General features: G+C 36.2%; 2 protein-coding genes across 7 annotated transcripts in view; both read left to right on the top strand.

The window, feature by feature from the left end:
- LOC131769281 (uncharacterized) overlaps positions 1–14,922 on the top strand; it is a 126,423-nt gene that overhangs the window by 20,246 nt on the left and 91,255 nt on the right. The gene's annotated exons all lie outside the window — the stretch shown is intronic.
- The window catches only part of LOC131769277 (uncharacterized), a 79,001-nt gene that overhangs the window by 12,838 nt on the left and 51,241 nt on the right, over positions 1–14,922 (top strand). For all 5 annotated transcript variants that reach the window (XM_066173156.1, XM_066173155.1, XM_066173154.1 and 2 more), the window contains 3 exons: positions 3,385–3,405; positions 3,922–3,942; positions 4,473–4,493. In XM_066173156.1, coding sequence (XP_066029253.1) covers positions 3,385–3,405; positions 3,922–3,942; positions 4,473–4,493 — 63 coding nt within the window. The remainder of the gene's footprint in view (positions 1–3,384; positions 3,406–3,921; positions 3,943–4,472; positions 4,494–14,922) is intronic.

Below are 14,922 nucleotides of genomic sequence, written 5' to 3'. Positions count from 1 at the left end.
GAAATCGACTATTTTCACTTGAACAAATTTCACAAACTGTCGCTTCAAATTTGCGTCATTTGGAAATATTTGCATCGTATGCCCAGTTTTGTTTGAATTAGTACAAAACTGGACGACACAACGCTTCACCATTACGAAAAAATCGAATATATTGAAGCAAACTGTAAGTGAAAAAATCATGACGAGACCAGCAAACAACGGCTGTAGAAAAGACTCCTTCGTGCCTCACGCGATTATAAAACGAGACTTTGGAGGGTCCACCCGTGACGTCACAGGAAAGATGGCGCCATTCAAGATGGCGAATGCTTCGAATTTGGAAGAGCTTTTACAAAAAGAAAATGAACTTTTGAGAATAAACGAATGGTACCTTTGGTGTACTTGATATATTTACTAAACATCTATGTGAAAAGAAAATGAACGTTTTTTGGGTTTACATGCCCTTTAAGCCGAATGCAGTACGATAAAATTCCTATTCTTTTGAAATGCCGTATTTTATCAGCTCCCTTAGGAACTAAAGGGCTTTAACAACTATTTGATTTGTAATATTAACTTTTTTTAACGTGCAATACATGTAACGAAAATAAACTGCTGCGCTCAGTGACCTAGGTCCCTCAGGCTTATGAAAACGCGAGATTGATATGGTACAAGTTACTCAACCCACTCCCCCCCCCCCTCCCCCACCTCTTTTAAGTGCTTATCCTTTTATGGATAGCCTCCATCCTTTTATGAGTATCTTTCCAATTTGTGATATGCGCTCAGGAATATGGAATCGTCGAGGTGAATATGTTGAATTTGTAAACTTGTGTTTATTTTCGGCTTACCTAGGGACTAGATCTCTAAAAACTTTTTCATCGTTAGTTATTTGATATTGAAGTATTTAAACTTTGGTTTTAAAGTGTAGTTTACCTGAAGTTACAAGTGATCAGTAGTTTTACCTTTAAATGTTACTGACTTGAAATAAGCTCAGTGACTTAATTCTCCCAGGCCTTCTAAAAGATGAGCAGTGAAAGTGACTTACCCTATCCCTCTCTGTCTTTGTAAGCATGGCTTCCTTGTGATTCGTACAATAACTTGGCTTTACAGACTCTGCCGACTTTATTAGTTCCTCTCCTTTACACCTTGCCGGTGTGTATCTCTTCCAAGCGATAATTCAGCTCTTTTATTCGGGAGTGTTCTCATAAACTCTGCATGGGCCTGGATGAATTTTCATGTGGTTTTTTTGTCATTCTGTTTTCTTTTCAAACATGTCAGATTTTAAGAAGATATAGCAGGTAATTACCTGTGCTAATAAATCATAGAAATCTTCATTGACACAAACTCTTCCAGGTAGCAAACTAAAGCCGACATTGTATACAATCGATATGGATATTTTCCAAATTGGATACCAACAACTCCAATTTTTTTGTAAAATAATATATTTAATAAAAGTGAGAAGGGTAAAGCGTAGCTTGTAAGAGGTGTGAAAAGGACCATGTAAACTAACCTGCCCATAGGCATTTGTTTGATTGATTATTTTTTTTATGAGTGTATACGCGGTTTTTACCTAATTCGATATGCAAATATATTTATGTTAAAGGGGGCTAACGTTCGAGTTATTAGCCTTTGAAACTCTTTACGGTGGCCAATTCGAAATGTCAACTTAGTTTATTAAAAGGAAAACATATTTCTTTTATTTCCTCCACCGACCCAGCACCACAATAGTTTTTGCTATTGCTAAAAAATTATAGAAATCTTCATTATCGGCTCAAAGTCTTCCAAGCAGCACACGGAAGCAGAGATTGTAAAAAGTCTGTATGGATTATTTTTCCAGTTTTGTTTTATTTTCACCGAGGGAGAAAAAGAGGGAAGTAAACCATCTGTGGCAATGGATTATAGAAATCTTCATAAGCACACAGCCTTAGAGGCTGTGCACTAAACGAGAAACAAAAGTACGGATGGATTTATCCAGTAAGATAACGTAGTTACCGTTTTTTCTAATTGTTAAAGTCTTTGTGCATAGCTCTATTATGGTTTATGTACTCTTTTAAACATGATATAAATCCGTTTTCAATGCTCATACGTGACAAAATACACGTTTTATACGCTTATAAGCTTATACGTCTCAAAAAATCAGCGGGGGCTTGGATCCATCCTTTTATGAGTATATTTCCTATTTGTGATATGCGCTAAGGAATTTGGAATCGACGAGGTGACTATGTTGACTTTGTAAACTTGTGTTTATTTTCGGCTTACCTAGGGATTAGATCTCTAAAAACTTTTTCATCGTTAGTTATTTTTGATTTTGAACCATTTGAACTTTAGTTCTGAAGTGTGGTCTAGGTGAAATTACAAGTGATCAGTAGTTTTACATTTAAATGTTACTGAATTAAAATACGCTTAGCCCAATAAGTCCCCTAGGCTGTTTAAAAAGTGAGAGGTGAAGTGACTCACCCTACCCCACTCTGTGTTTGCATGCATGGCCTCCTTGTGATTCATACAATAACTTGGCTTTGCAGACTCTGCCGAATTTATTAGATCCTTCCTTTTACACCTTGCCGGTCTGCATCTCTTCTAAGCGACAATTTAGCTCTCTTATCTAGGAGCATTCTAGTAAACTCAGGAAGGCCTGGATGAACTTCTATGTTGTAATTTCTCATTTTGTTTTCTTTTCAAACATGTCTGATTTTAAGACGATATCAAAGGGAATTACCTTTGCCAATAAATCATAGAAATATTCATTGACATTGTGAGTTTGTTTGAAAGCTTCTAAAAAGTCACAGAAATATCCAGAATGATGGTAACCATCTAAAATCGCATAATACTAAACACTTTTAGCACGTAGGCTACAAAAACAATTTAAGGTAATATGTACGTATCAAATTTCCAAGTGCATTTGTTCACAAACTTTCTCAAATTTTGATGCTACAATCCAAACCTTTGCTCTCCTGGCCAAGGGAGATTCTATTTTTTCCCTTCGTACATCACTTTTTGACTCACAGTTGCTTAATGTTTACGGAGTTTTCTTCTGCTAGCAATTGGAAACAAACCTCTCAGTGTCCTGCCTCGAAGCGCAGAACACATTTTTTGTGATCTAAGGTTTTTTTTTCTTTTGTAAGTGTACGGATGGTTTTATCTAGAAAGATAACGTAGTTACCGTTTTACTCTTTATAAAAGTCTTTATGCAAAGCCCTATGATGGTTTATGTACGCTTACCAAGTTTGATTGGATAACTTGACTCTGCTGACTATTAATTCCTTCCCTTTTAAACATGTTCCACATGCTCTCAATGAACTTATACGTGACAACTCAGCGCTATTGTGTAGTAGTGTTCTCATAAAATCAGCTTAAGCTCGGATGTATTTCTATAACCGATGGTAATTCCTTATTGTTTTTTTCTTCTTTCAGACTTTAAGAAGAAGGACGAAGGTAATTATCTGTGCTAATAAATTATAGAAATCTTCATTATCGGCTCAAAGTCTTCCAAGTAGCACACGGAAACAGAGATTGTAAAAAGTCTGTATGGATTATTTTTCCAGTTTTGTTTTATTTTCACCGAGGGAGAAAAAGAGGAAAGTAAACCGTCTGTTGCAATGGACTATAGAAATCTTCATAATCACACAGCCTTACAAGCTGTGCACTAAACGAGAAACAAAAGTACGGATGGTTTTATCTAGAAAGATAACGTAGTTACCGTTTTACTCTTTATAAAAGTCTGTATGCAAAGCCCTATGATGGTTTATGTACGCTCACCAAGTTTGATTGGATAACTTGACTCTGCCGATTATTAATTCCTTCCCTTTTAAACATATTCCATATGCTCTCAATGAACTTATACGTGACAACTCAGCGCTATTGTGTAGTAGTGTTCTCATAAAATCAGCTTAAGCTCGGATGTATTTCTATAACAGATGGTAATTCCTTCTTGTTTTTTTCTTCTTTCAGACTCTAAGAAGGAGGAAGAAGGTAATTATCTGTGCTAATAAATTATAGAAATCTTCATTATGGGCTCAAAGTCTTCCAAGTAGCACACGGAAGCAGAGATTGTAAAAAGTCTGTATGGATTATTTTTCCAGTTTTGTTTTATTTTCACCGAGGCAGAAAAAGAGGAAAGTAAACCGTCTGTGGCAATGGATTATAGAATCTTCATAATCACACAGCCTTACAAGCTGTGCACTAAACGAGAAACAAAAGTACGGATGGATTTATCCAGAAAGATAACGTAGTTACCGTTTTTTCTATTTGTCAAAGTCTTAATGCATAGCTCTATTATGGTTTATGTACGCTGACCAAGTTTGATTGGATAACTTGACTCTGGTGACTCTGCTGACTATTAATTCGTTGCCTTTTAAACATGATGTAAATCCGTTTTCAATGCTTATACGTGACAATATACACGTTTTATACGCATATAAGCTTAAATGTCTCACAAAATCAGCGGGGGCTGGGATGTATTTTCATACCCGATGGTAATTGCTATTTTTTTTTCTTTTCAGCTCGTAGGAAGAGGATGGAAGGTAATTATCTATGCTAATGAATTATAGAATTCTTCATTATTAGCACATTTAAATTGGAGTAAATCGATTAAAAAACTAACAACAACAAAGCAAAACAAAGAAACAAAACAAGAAAGCAAACAAACAAAAGACGGCTTTTTTTCTTGTCTTGAAAATTGGAAATCGCTTCTCAGGCTCGTGAGAGGTTTGCACCATGCATGCGTACGCAATTATTCCCACAAGTAGAAGTATTTTGCTGTTCGTGCAGGATTTTTGCTTCTTAGCAGCTAATAAACGAATTGAGTAGCAATAAATTGAAAGGTAAATTCGAAGCTTTAACGATAAGCTTTAAGCCGAATGCAGTACGATAAAATTCCTATTCAGTTGAAATGCCGTATTCTATCAGCTTACTTTGGAGCTAAAGGTCTTTCACAACTATTCGATTTGTAATATTTCCTTTTTAGACAATTCTAGCTTTTTTAACGTACATTACATGTAACGGAAATAAAGTGCTACGCTTAGTAACTTAGGTCCCTCAGGCTTATGAAAACGGGAGATTGATACGGTACAAGTTACTCAACCCACTTCCCCCCCCCCCCCCCCACCACCTCTTTTAAATGCTTATTGCTTATCCTTTCTGGATAGCCTCCATCCTTTTATAAGTACCTTTCCTGTTTGTGATATGCGCTCACGAATTTGGAATCGACGAGTTGACTACGCTGGCTTTGTAAACTTGTGTTTATTTTCGGTTTACTTAGGAACTAGGTCTCTAAAAACTTTTTGATCGTTAGTTATTTGATATTGAAGTATTTAAACTTTAGTTTTAAAGTGTAGTTTACCTGAACTTACAAGTGATCAGTAGTTTTACCTTTAAATGTTACTGATTTGAAATAAGCTCAGTGACTTAATTCTCCCAGGCCTTCTAAAAGATGAGTAGTGAAAGTGACTTACCCTATCCCTCTCTGTCTTTGTAAGCATGGCTTCCTTGTGATTCGTACAATAACTTGGCTTTACAGACTCTGTCGACGTTATTAGTTCCTTTCCTTTACACCTTGCCGGTGTGTATCTCGAGCTAAAGGTCTTTAACAACTATTCGATTTGTAATATTCCCTTTGTAGACAATTCTAACTTTTTTTTAACGTGCATTACATGTAACGGAAATAAAATGCTGCGATCAGTGACTTAAGTCCCTCAGGGTTATGAAAACGGGATATTGATATGGTACAAGTTACTCAAACCACTTCCCCCCCCCCTCCCCCACTTCTTTTAAGTGCTTATCCTTTTATGGATAGCCTCCATCCTTTTATGAGTATCTTTCCTATTTGTGATATGTGTTCAAGAATTTGAAATCGACGAAGTGACTATGTTGAATTTGAAAACTTGTGTTTATTTTCGGTTTACTTAGGAACTAGATCTCTAAAAACTTTTCGATCGTTAGTTATTTTGATTTTGAACTATTTAAACTTTAGTTTTTGAAGTGTAGTTTACGTGAAGTTACAAGTGATTAGTAGTTTTACCTTCACATGTTACTAACTTGAAATACGCTCAGTGACTTAAGTCTCCCAGGCCTTTTAAAAAGTGAGCAGTGAAAGTGACTCACCCTATCCCTCTCTGTCTTTGCATGCATGGTGTCCTAGAGATTCGTACAATAACTTGGCTTTACAGACTCTACCGACTTTATTAGTTCCTTTCCTTTACACCATGCCGGTCTGTATCTCTTCTAAGCGATAATTTAGCTCTCTTATCTGGGAGTGTTCTCTCACGGGCCTGAAAGAACTTTCATGTCGCAATTTCTCGTTTTGTTTTCTTTTCAAAAATAACTGATTTTAAGATGATATGAAAGGGAATTACCTGTGCTAATAAATCATAGAAATCTTCATTGACACAAATTCTTCCAAGTAACAAGCCGGCATTGTTTATAATCGATATGGATCCAAGTTGGATACCAACAACTCCAATTTTTTTGTAAAATAATATATTTATTAAGTGAAAAGGGTAAAGCGTAGCTTATAAGAGGTGTAAAACGACTATGAAAACTAACTTGCCCATAGCCGTTTGTTTGATTGATTTTTTTTTTTTATGGGTGTATGCGCGGCTTTTACCTAATTTGATGTGCAAATATATTATGTTTCCTTTGAGGGTTTACCAGAAACGTCTGAGGAGGGGCTAACGCTCGAGTTATCGGCCTTTGAAACTCTTTACTGTGGCCAATTCGAAACATCAACTTAGTTGATTTAAAGGAAAACTTACTTCTTTTATATCCTCTACCGACCCTGCACCACAATAATTTTTGGAAACTTGCCCCCCTTTACTTTAATGCTTAGTTCAGTTAGTAAATGTATCCTCTAAGTATTACAGTGCTTTCAATAAGATTTAAATTACGTAGTTACCTCAATAAAGTACCCGCCGGAGGATGATGCGAAAAATGATTTCCTTCTGGTTGGCCCATTAGTCCCAATTAGAACAAACTGACTTCAAACGAAGTTTTCGGTGTTAAACTTCAGCAAACAATCATTAAATTTTAGTCCCCTTTGTAAGAATTGTTTATCTGATCGTTTTATTTCTGATCAAAATCTTACACTGGCTGACATGAAAACCTGCTGCCTGAGCTTCACAAAAAGGTCCTCTGAAAGGACACAGAGTTACTGGTTACCGAAATTGAAGTCAGTATGTTTTCGGAAACGCAGACTCTTTTTTCCGCTTTCTGCTGGAAATGAGTGAAAGTAGTCCAAAAAGACTCTTTAAGATCGCGAGGTGTTTTAGGTCTCACCTTGTGAGTTTGTTTGAAAGCTTCTAAAAAGTCACAGAAATATCAAGAATGATGGTAACCATCCAAAATCGCATATTGCTAAACACTTTTAGCACGCAGGCTCCAAAAACAATTTAAGGTAATATCATATGCGTATCAAATTTCCAAGTGCATTTGTTCACAAACGTTCTCAAATTTTGATGCTACGAACCAAATCTTTGCTCTCCTGACCAAGGAAGATTCTATTTTTTCCCTTCGTACATCACTTTGTGACTCACAGTTGCTTAATGTTTACGGAGTTTTCTTCTGCTAGCAACTGGAAACAAACCTCTCAGTCTCTTGCCTCGAGGCGCAGAACACATTTTTTGTGATCCAAGTTTTTTCCCTTTTTTTTCACAAGGTGAAATTAGAGGTATTTTTCAATTTTGTTTAATTTTCACAGCCTTACAAGCTGTTCACTAAACGAAAAACAAAAGTAGGGACGGTTTTATCTAGAAAGATAATGTAGTTACTGTTTGTCTTGTAAAAGTCTTTATGCATAGCCCTATTATGGCTTATGTACGTATATACGCTCACCAAGTTTGATTTGATAAACTGACTCTTGTGATTCTGCTGACTATCAATTCCTCCTCGTTTAAACTTTTAAACATGGTCTACATCCATTTAATAAGCTTATAGGTGATTCAGCGCTCATTTGTCGTAGGGTTCTCGTAAAATCAGCGGCTGCTCGGATATATTTTTATACCCAGTCGTAATTCCTCATCTGTTTTCCTTTTCAAAGTGGTTAAGGGAGCAGGAAGGTAATTATCTGTGCTAATAACTTGTAGAAATCTTCATTACCGGCACAAAGTCTTCCAGGTAGCACACGAAAGCCGAGATTTTACACAGTCCATATGGATTATTTTTTCAGTTTTGTTTTATTTTCACTGATGGAGTGAAAGAGGGAAAGTAACCATCCTGGCAATGGATCATAGAAATCTTTATTATCACACAGCCTTACAAGTTGAATTGTGCACTAAACGAGAAACAAAAGTAGGGATGGTTTTATCTGGGAAGTAGTTAACGTCGCTCTATTTGTACAATGACCTCCCCATTTGTGTACGTTTGTCTCCGGCATGTGGCATAACAGCTTTTCTCATGTTCTCCCAACATCTCCCACGTGGTTTATTGCGGCGGTAAACAGTGACTTTTATGCGTGACCAGTTATACGCTTCACCTTTCCGTTACTTCCAATTGGCATAAAAGTTAAATATTGACAGTTATCACAGATTAAGAGTTATCGCGGTTTCTTTCATGCCATGGTTCTTCCTCAGAGCTAGCTGTTTTAAAAGGGAAATGAAATTTCGCATAAGAATGTTGTTATATCGTTTTGATTGTGGAAGTTTTCGGCAGGACCATGGTAAATGAAAATTTACAATATATATTTTCCTGTATAACGTACGTATATTGTACTAAGAACTTAAAAATGTAAGAGTTGCCTTTTACCTGACTAGAAAAAATGCAGTTATTCCGAAATTAGGGCATAAATTAGGCGCTGTGTAATATCTCAGCGCCTGCAAAAGAGGCGCGTTTAGCTGGGTTAACTCGCGCCGGGGTAACTCTAAACGTTTTAAATCGTGTGTATGGGTGTTTTTTCCAATTTTTACTGAAACAACTCAATACCAACAATGGAAATTATTTTGTTCAAGATTATCTTCAACAAAATAATGATGGGTTTTTTGAGAACGAGAACTACAAGTGTCTAACAATTATAATTTTCTTTCCATTTTAGAGTTTTGGAATTTATCTCCAGTTATCTATTACCGTTTAAATAATTTTAATCTTAAAGTTTTTCACTATTCAAACTGTGCATTACACGGTGGATATGTCTGTTTGCTTTAGGCAGAGCAAATATACTAGATCAGTAGGATATTCACTTTCATTTTCTTGATTGTCTTTTAACAAATTTTATTTAATTTTACTTATTTAAGCATCTTAGTGTAATTTTATCAGACAGCGACAGATTGACAACAACAACAAAACAGGGTGGAAATAACGAGTGTATGCGCGGTTTTTACGAATGGTTGTATGCGCCATTTTTCCTAATTAAATGTGCAATTTTTCTTATGTTTGAGGGTTTACCGGAAACGTCTGAGGAGGGCCTAACGCTCGAGTTGTCGGTCTTTGAATCTCTTTACGGTGGCCAATTCGAATTATCAATTATCGAATTATTTGTTATACTGAAGAACCATAGTAGTTTTCAGAAATTTGCTCCTCTTTACTTTGACGTTTGGTTCAGTTAATAAATATTGCCTATAGGTAACAGTGCTTTCAATAAGATTTGAGGTGCGTGGCTGCCTCGCTAAAGCACCCGACGGAGAATAACATGAAAAACAGTTTCCCTCTCGTTGGCCCATAAGCTCCACAAGTTTTATTTAATGGGAAAACCACAGGATTATCCTATTATTCTCGTCTACAGAAGTGTGCATTATTACTGATGCATTCTAAAAAGTCACTTGCTCATGTTTTGGCTAACCAGTAACCATAAGAACACGTTCTTCTTCGCTTTCTACGGTAACTGCAGGTTTTTTTGTTTTATACATCAACAGTACGTTAGACCCCAAAGTGTCCAATGGCTGTCTTTGTTTCTGTTTTTGTAGTCCTCGGTCAGGCGTTTCATATAAACTTAACATCTGTGCAAAAAAATTCCGAATTTGATTTACGTGACGTCTTATGACGCGATATTTTAACAGTTTTGAGTTTCAAGTTTGTTTTCTCACTAGAAGTCGAGAAGAACTGCTGGTGTTTTACGTGTCCAAAATTATTTGATGTCTGAGGCAAGCACAAAATTACCAGTGAAAATTATTTTAAGTAATCGACAATGTGTACTCCTTCTTCACGCATGATGAATTTACGTAAAACATTCAAAACGTGCAGAACATGCAGAAACAGGAAAATTCCGGAGAAAGAACAAATCTAACAATCATAGACCACGGAATTTGAAAAATAAAGGTGACTACTCCAATATTGAATTGACGATAATTTTCTGTGTTGTTGATTTCTCATTCGACTTGGACGTATCAAAGTCCGGTGATGTATACCCAGCGATTCACAAATTCGGGTGCCGGGTCTTACTGCAGTAGTTAAACAGCCAATCAACGAATGCAGTAGCAGTAGATTGAAAGATTAATTGGAAACTTTCAAGAAGAGAACTTACCCAAGTGCTATGAGAAAAAAAATTCTAATTCAATTGAAATCCAGGAAATGAGTATACTTTCCGCTTCCTGTAGTTTTTTCAGTTCTAAGAGATGCATTATTCCGGGTAAGCAGTTCTTGAAGAAATTTCATTTCATATGAAAGTTATTTCCGGTCTTTTTATTTTCTTTTTTTTATGAAAGCTAATGATATTTTTTCGTCAAATTTTATTTTTCTTAGTGCGCAATTACCGGAACTGATCCTCGTTACGTTGCATCACACTGAATGCAGGAGTTTGTAGTTTAACCCTGGTGTTTACATCAACAGGAAACGGCAAAACACTTCCGATTTCACTCACCTACCCAAAAGACCAACTAAAGACGTCTTCAGAAGAGTGATCAATGTCCTTACACACGATTAGTGATAATTTTGTCATTTTAAAACATAAACGGCTAAAAGGAATTGCGAGAAGTCTGACACTGGTCATATTCATTTGCCATATGGTCATACGTAACTTTTCCAAAGCGCAACAGTCGTCAAAATATAAAAATGATAAGACCATTGGATTATTTTGTTGATCTATACTCTTAAAGCACCTAGTAAGCTTTACTTCTCGATTGAAGGTTGAACGCTCTAGTGATAGCGCCGCAAGGAAAATTTAAATTTGATATGTTTGGACTAGAAGGCATCATCCCCCACCCACTAGGGGTGAGAAAAGAACACGAAAGGCATCGGTCATTCGGGTGATAAAACCACTTTTATGTCGCAGCTACAACGTGATTTCATTATATGCTATCTAACTGAAATTTGTCATGTAACTTGGTTGCAAGCCCTCTCTGCTGTGAATTACACCACATGCGAGTCCCTCTTTATTTGCGCAGTCAGTTGGCCGTTCCAGATAAAACCGGTGGCGTCTCGTGAACCCTAGAAAGCGACGTAAACTTTCTGGAGTTCGTGCATCGCTGGGAGACATCTGTTTTTTCTTCTCACAGATTTCTATTGACCTTTTTAATATTGACTCTCATTGGATCGCTTTCTGGTTAAACTTTTTGGAACACGGCAAATAAACGCATGGACTAGAAGTGTAATAAACGGGAAATTACAACACCTGTTGAAGAGCATGGGGCGGAAGGTAGCTAGGAAAAGAAAAATTCAGTGAACTTAAAAGACTTTGTGTTTTTACTTTCTAACTCGCGGAATTGGTCTCCAACAACTTGAAGTAACTAGGGATTTGGTAGGCCAACATGATTACATTGATTATATGCCTGCAACGAAGGTTTAGTCTAAATAACTATAGATATCTAATTGATTCAGATGATTGAGATTAACACAGGTTTTCGAGCAAGTAAGAGCTTTTGGCGAAAGGTCTGGTAACAACTTTAAATTATTTTGGTCAGGTAGATTTTTTTTAAAGTTTATGGTTTAGAGACTGATTTGAGTGGTTTAGCGGCAAAGAAACTCGTGCACTAGCCGTAAAGTAAACTGGAAATCTGAATACCATCAAAGAGCACGAAGCTGAGTGGAACTTTAAAACAACTGAAAATCATAATAACTTGGTGTTTATTTACAGTTTTTATGGTTTTATTATTTATTCACTTAATATAGCACCTTGTAACATAAAAATGATCAAAAGCGCTTTACATGAATTTAAAAATATATATAAAAATACAGTAACAATGATGAATTGTAAGAAATATTTATAAACCTTATGCTAAATAGTTATACATAATTGACCATCCCCAAGAAAAGTTATTTGTCGTAAGCTAAATTAATAGATGGGTCTTAAGTTTTTCCTTAAAAATGCTGAGTAATGTTATTTCCCGAATATTTGCTGGAAGGCTGAGTTCCACAGTGTGGGGGCAGAAGCATAAAATGAACGAGCTCCTAATGTAGACAACATGCGCCCCCTGGGACGGTCCAAAATTAATGAAGAATTCGATCTATGGAAATAAACAGAACACGACTTAATAGACATTAAGTTACTAATGTAGTTAGGTGAAATCATTAAGAAATCTTTGCTTCAAATAATTACGATTCGCTCCTTTAGCGCCAAGGGTTTAAAAAAAACCGTACTGTAGCTTGGTATACTGAATTCTAAGTGGGAAGCTATAAATTGAATCCCAGTGACTGAGAGAGAAATCTTGCCACATTACTCATGCCAGAATGGACTGGTGTAAATTGAATTTCGCAAATGACTAAGCTATTCCATCTCAACTGATCCGTTTAAAGCGTTACCTTCTCTAACGGTTTCTAGGGCTAGGTATTTCGAACGTCTTGGCGCTTTATTTTCACGTTGTATATATATGTTTTTACTACGAATGCTTTGTTTTCCTGAGGTAAATAAATCTGATGATGGACATGTCAGATCTCACAACCTTACGTTGAATCGTGTATTAAATATGATTGGTTAACGGCAACTCTTCATTGCTTGAGAGAGACAACAGCGGCAAAAATCGTTTATCTTTTTTCTTCGCTTTTTTTTCTTTTTTTCACACATAAAATTTCATATTATCTGTTCAAATTAAGGGGGGGGAGGGTGGGCAATGGCGGTTGACTTCTCAGAGTTAGAAGTAACACAAAGATAATAGGTTGCGGTTGTTAATGAGAATTATTTTCACTATTTTCACTTTTTTTCACACCTAGGTTTCGAGAACATAGATTTATTTCACGTGTCTTCCAAATTTTATTTGCTCGAGCCTTTCATCTCCAGTGTGTAGCAGCTCAAGGAACAATATGATGCCGCCACCTTTTTTTTTTTATTTTTCTTTACCTTGTATCTTTTTCACTTGGTAAAATGAACTTCAAGTGAGACTGCCTCTAATTGAAAAGCTGCTCTTGTAAAAAACACAGAAACATATTTCATCACACTGACTAGCAGATCTGTTCATGTTTCAGCAGTTTATGAAACAAAACAAAGCAAACACTAAATGCAAGCATGATTTTTATTTAGCTTTTGCGTTTATTGCTAATAAATTAGACCCTTTCGAGAAGCCATTCTATAAACTCGGGCTTCGTGTTTCATCAGGGTTTCTAAAAACTCGAATACAATAAAAGCACTCGGCCCGCCGCCTCGTTCTTTCATCAGTTTGCTCATGTTTAGAGACCCTGGTGAAACAGTCGCCATCGTGTATGAAGCATAATTTTTTCTTTAGAAAGGATGTTGATGAAAGCAATCAGTCATCATATCAGTCCTCCGGGTATCCGGGTATCCGGGTATCCGGATATTCGGGTATCCGGGTATATTCTCATCAAAATCAAAAGGGAACTGAGATTATTTAAATTTTACTTCGTAGTACTTTTCAGTTTGCTTACCTTCCTCCGTCTGAAAAAGTGAATGCAGTTGGCTGTGTTACTAAATCTCTGTAGTTCTCAATTTAATTCCGCATAGTCTTACAAGTTGCGCACTGTACACGAAGTATAAAAGGGAGAAAACAAACAAAAATACATAAAGAAGTATCAAATACCAATCTGTTAACAACAATTTGTTTGTTTTGTTTTTTCTTGTTTTGGTATTCGAGGCTCGCATTTCGCTTGCACTTTGGACTATAATTTGAGAAGATAAAGGAAATTCGTGAGGAATCGACCTCATAAATGTAATAATGTTCTTAGCTGCGAGGATCTTCAAATTTCATCTTTCCACCGCAGTGCAAATATGTGAATTTTCATATATCTAAAATCTTCATTCACTCGGATGTTTATTTGTACCCAATTCATTGACCAGTTCCCCAGTTGGCTTGTTAGCTCAATTGGTAGAGCGCTGCACCGGTATCGCAGAGGTCATGGGTTCTAATCCCGGACGGGCCTGAAATTATTTTCAGGTCCTACTCACAACTACTAGTTTCAGTAGTGTTCTTCTAATTTCATCTTTCCACCGCAGTGCAAATATGTGAATTTTCATATATCTAAAATCTTCGACCTCATAAAGTTAAGAAAAGCAACGGCCCTGCTTAATCAGACATTTCTGCGATAAATAACCCTTGTATTTGTTTCTGTTAACTTTTATTTATGTATCGAATACACTAGGAGTTAGGAAAATACTTTTGTTTTTTAGGTAAATTAGTCTTTTATTGTAACAACATCTCGCGGAGGTCAATGCTTGGAAAAAAATTACGCACTTTTTTTCAGTTTGAAAAAAATACATTTTTCAAACTGAATACCAACAACTCAATTTTTTTTTGTAAAATAATATCTATAATGAAAGTGAGAAGGGTAAAGCGTGGCATTTAAGAGTGTAAAATCGACCATGAAAACTAGCATGCCCAAAGCCATTTGTTTGATTGATTATTCTTTTGAGTGTCTGCGCGGTTTTTACTTAATTTAATATGCAAATATTTATGTTTCTTTTGAGGGTTTACCGGAAACGTCTGAGGAGGGACTAACGCTCGAGTTATCAGCCTTTGAAACTCTTTAAGGTGGCCAATTCGAAATATCAACTTAGATGATTAAAAGGAAAAAAATGTATATATATTTTTATATCTTTACTTCCACCGACGAAGCACCACATTAGTTTTTGGAAACTTGCCTCTC

This window comes from Pocillopora verrucosa, chromosome 10 (assembly GCF_036669915.1).
Source record: "Pocillopora verrucosa isolate sample1 chromosome 10, ASM3666991v2, whole genome shotgun sequence".
NCBI classification, from domain to species: Eukaryota; Metazoa; Cnidaria; class Anthozoa; order Scleractinia; family Pocilloporidae; genus Pocillopora; species Pocillopora verrucosa.
This window is presented reverse-complemented; position numbering and strand designations above follow the sequence as displayed.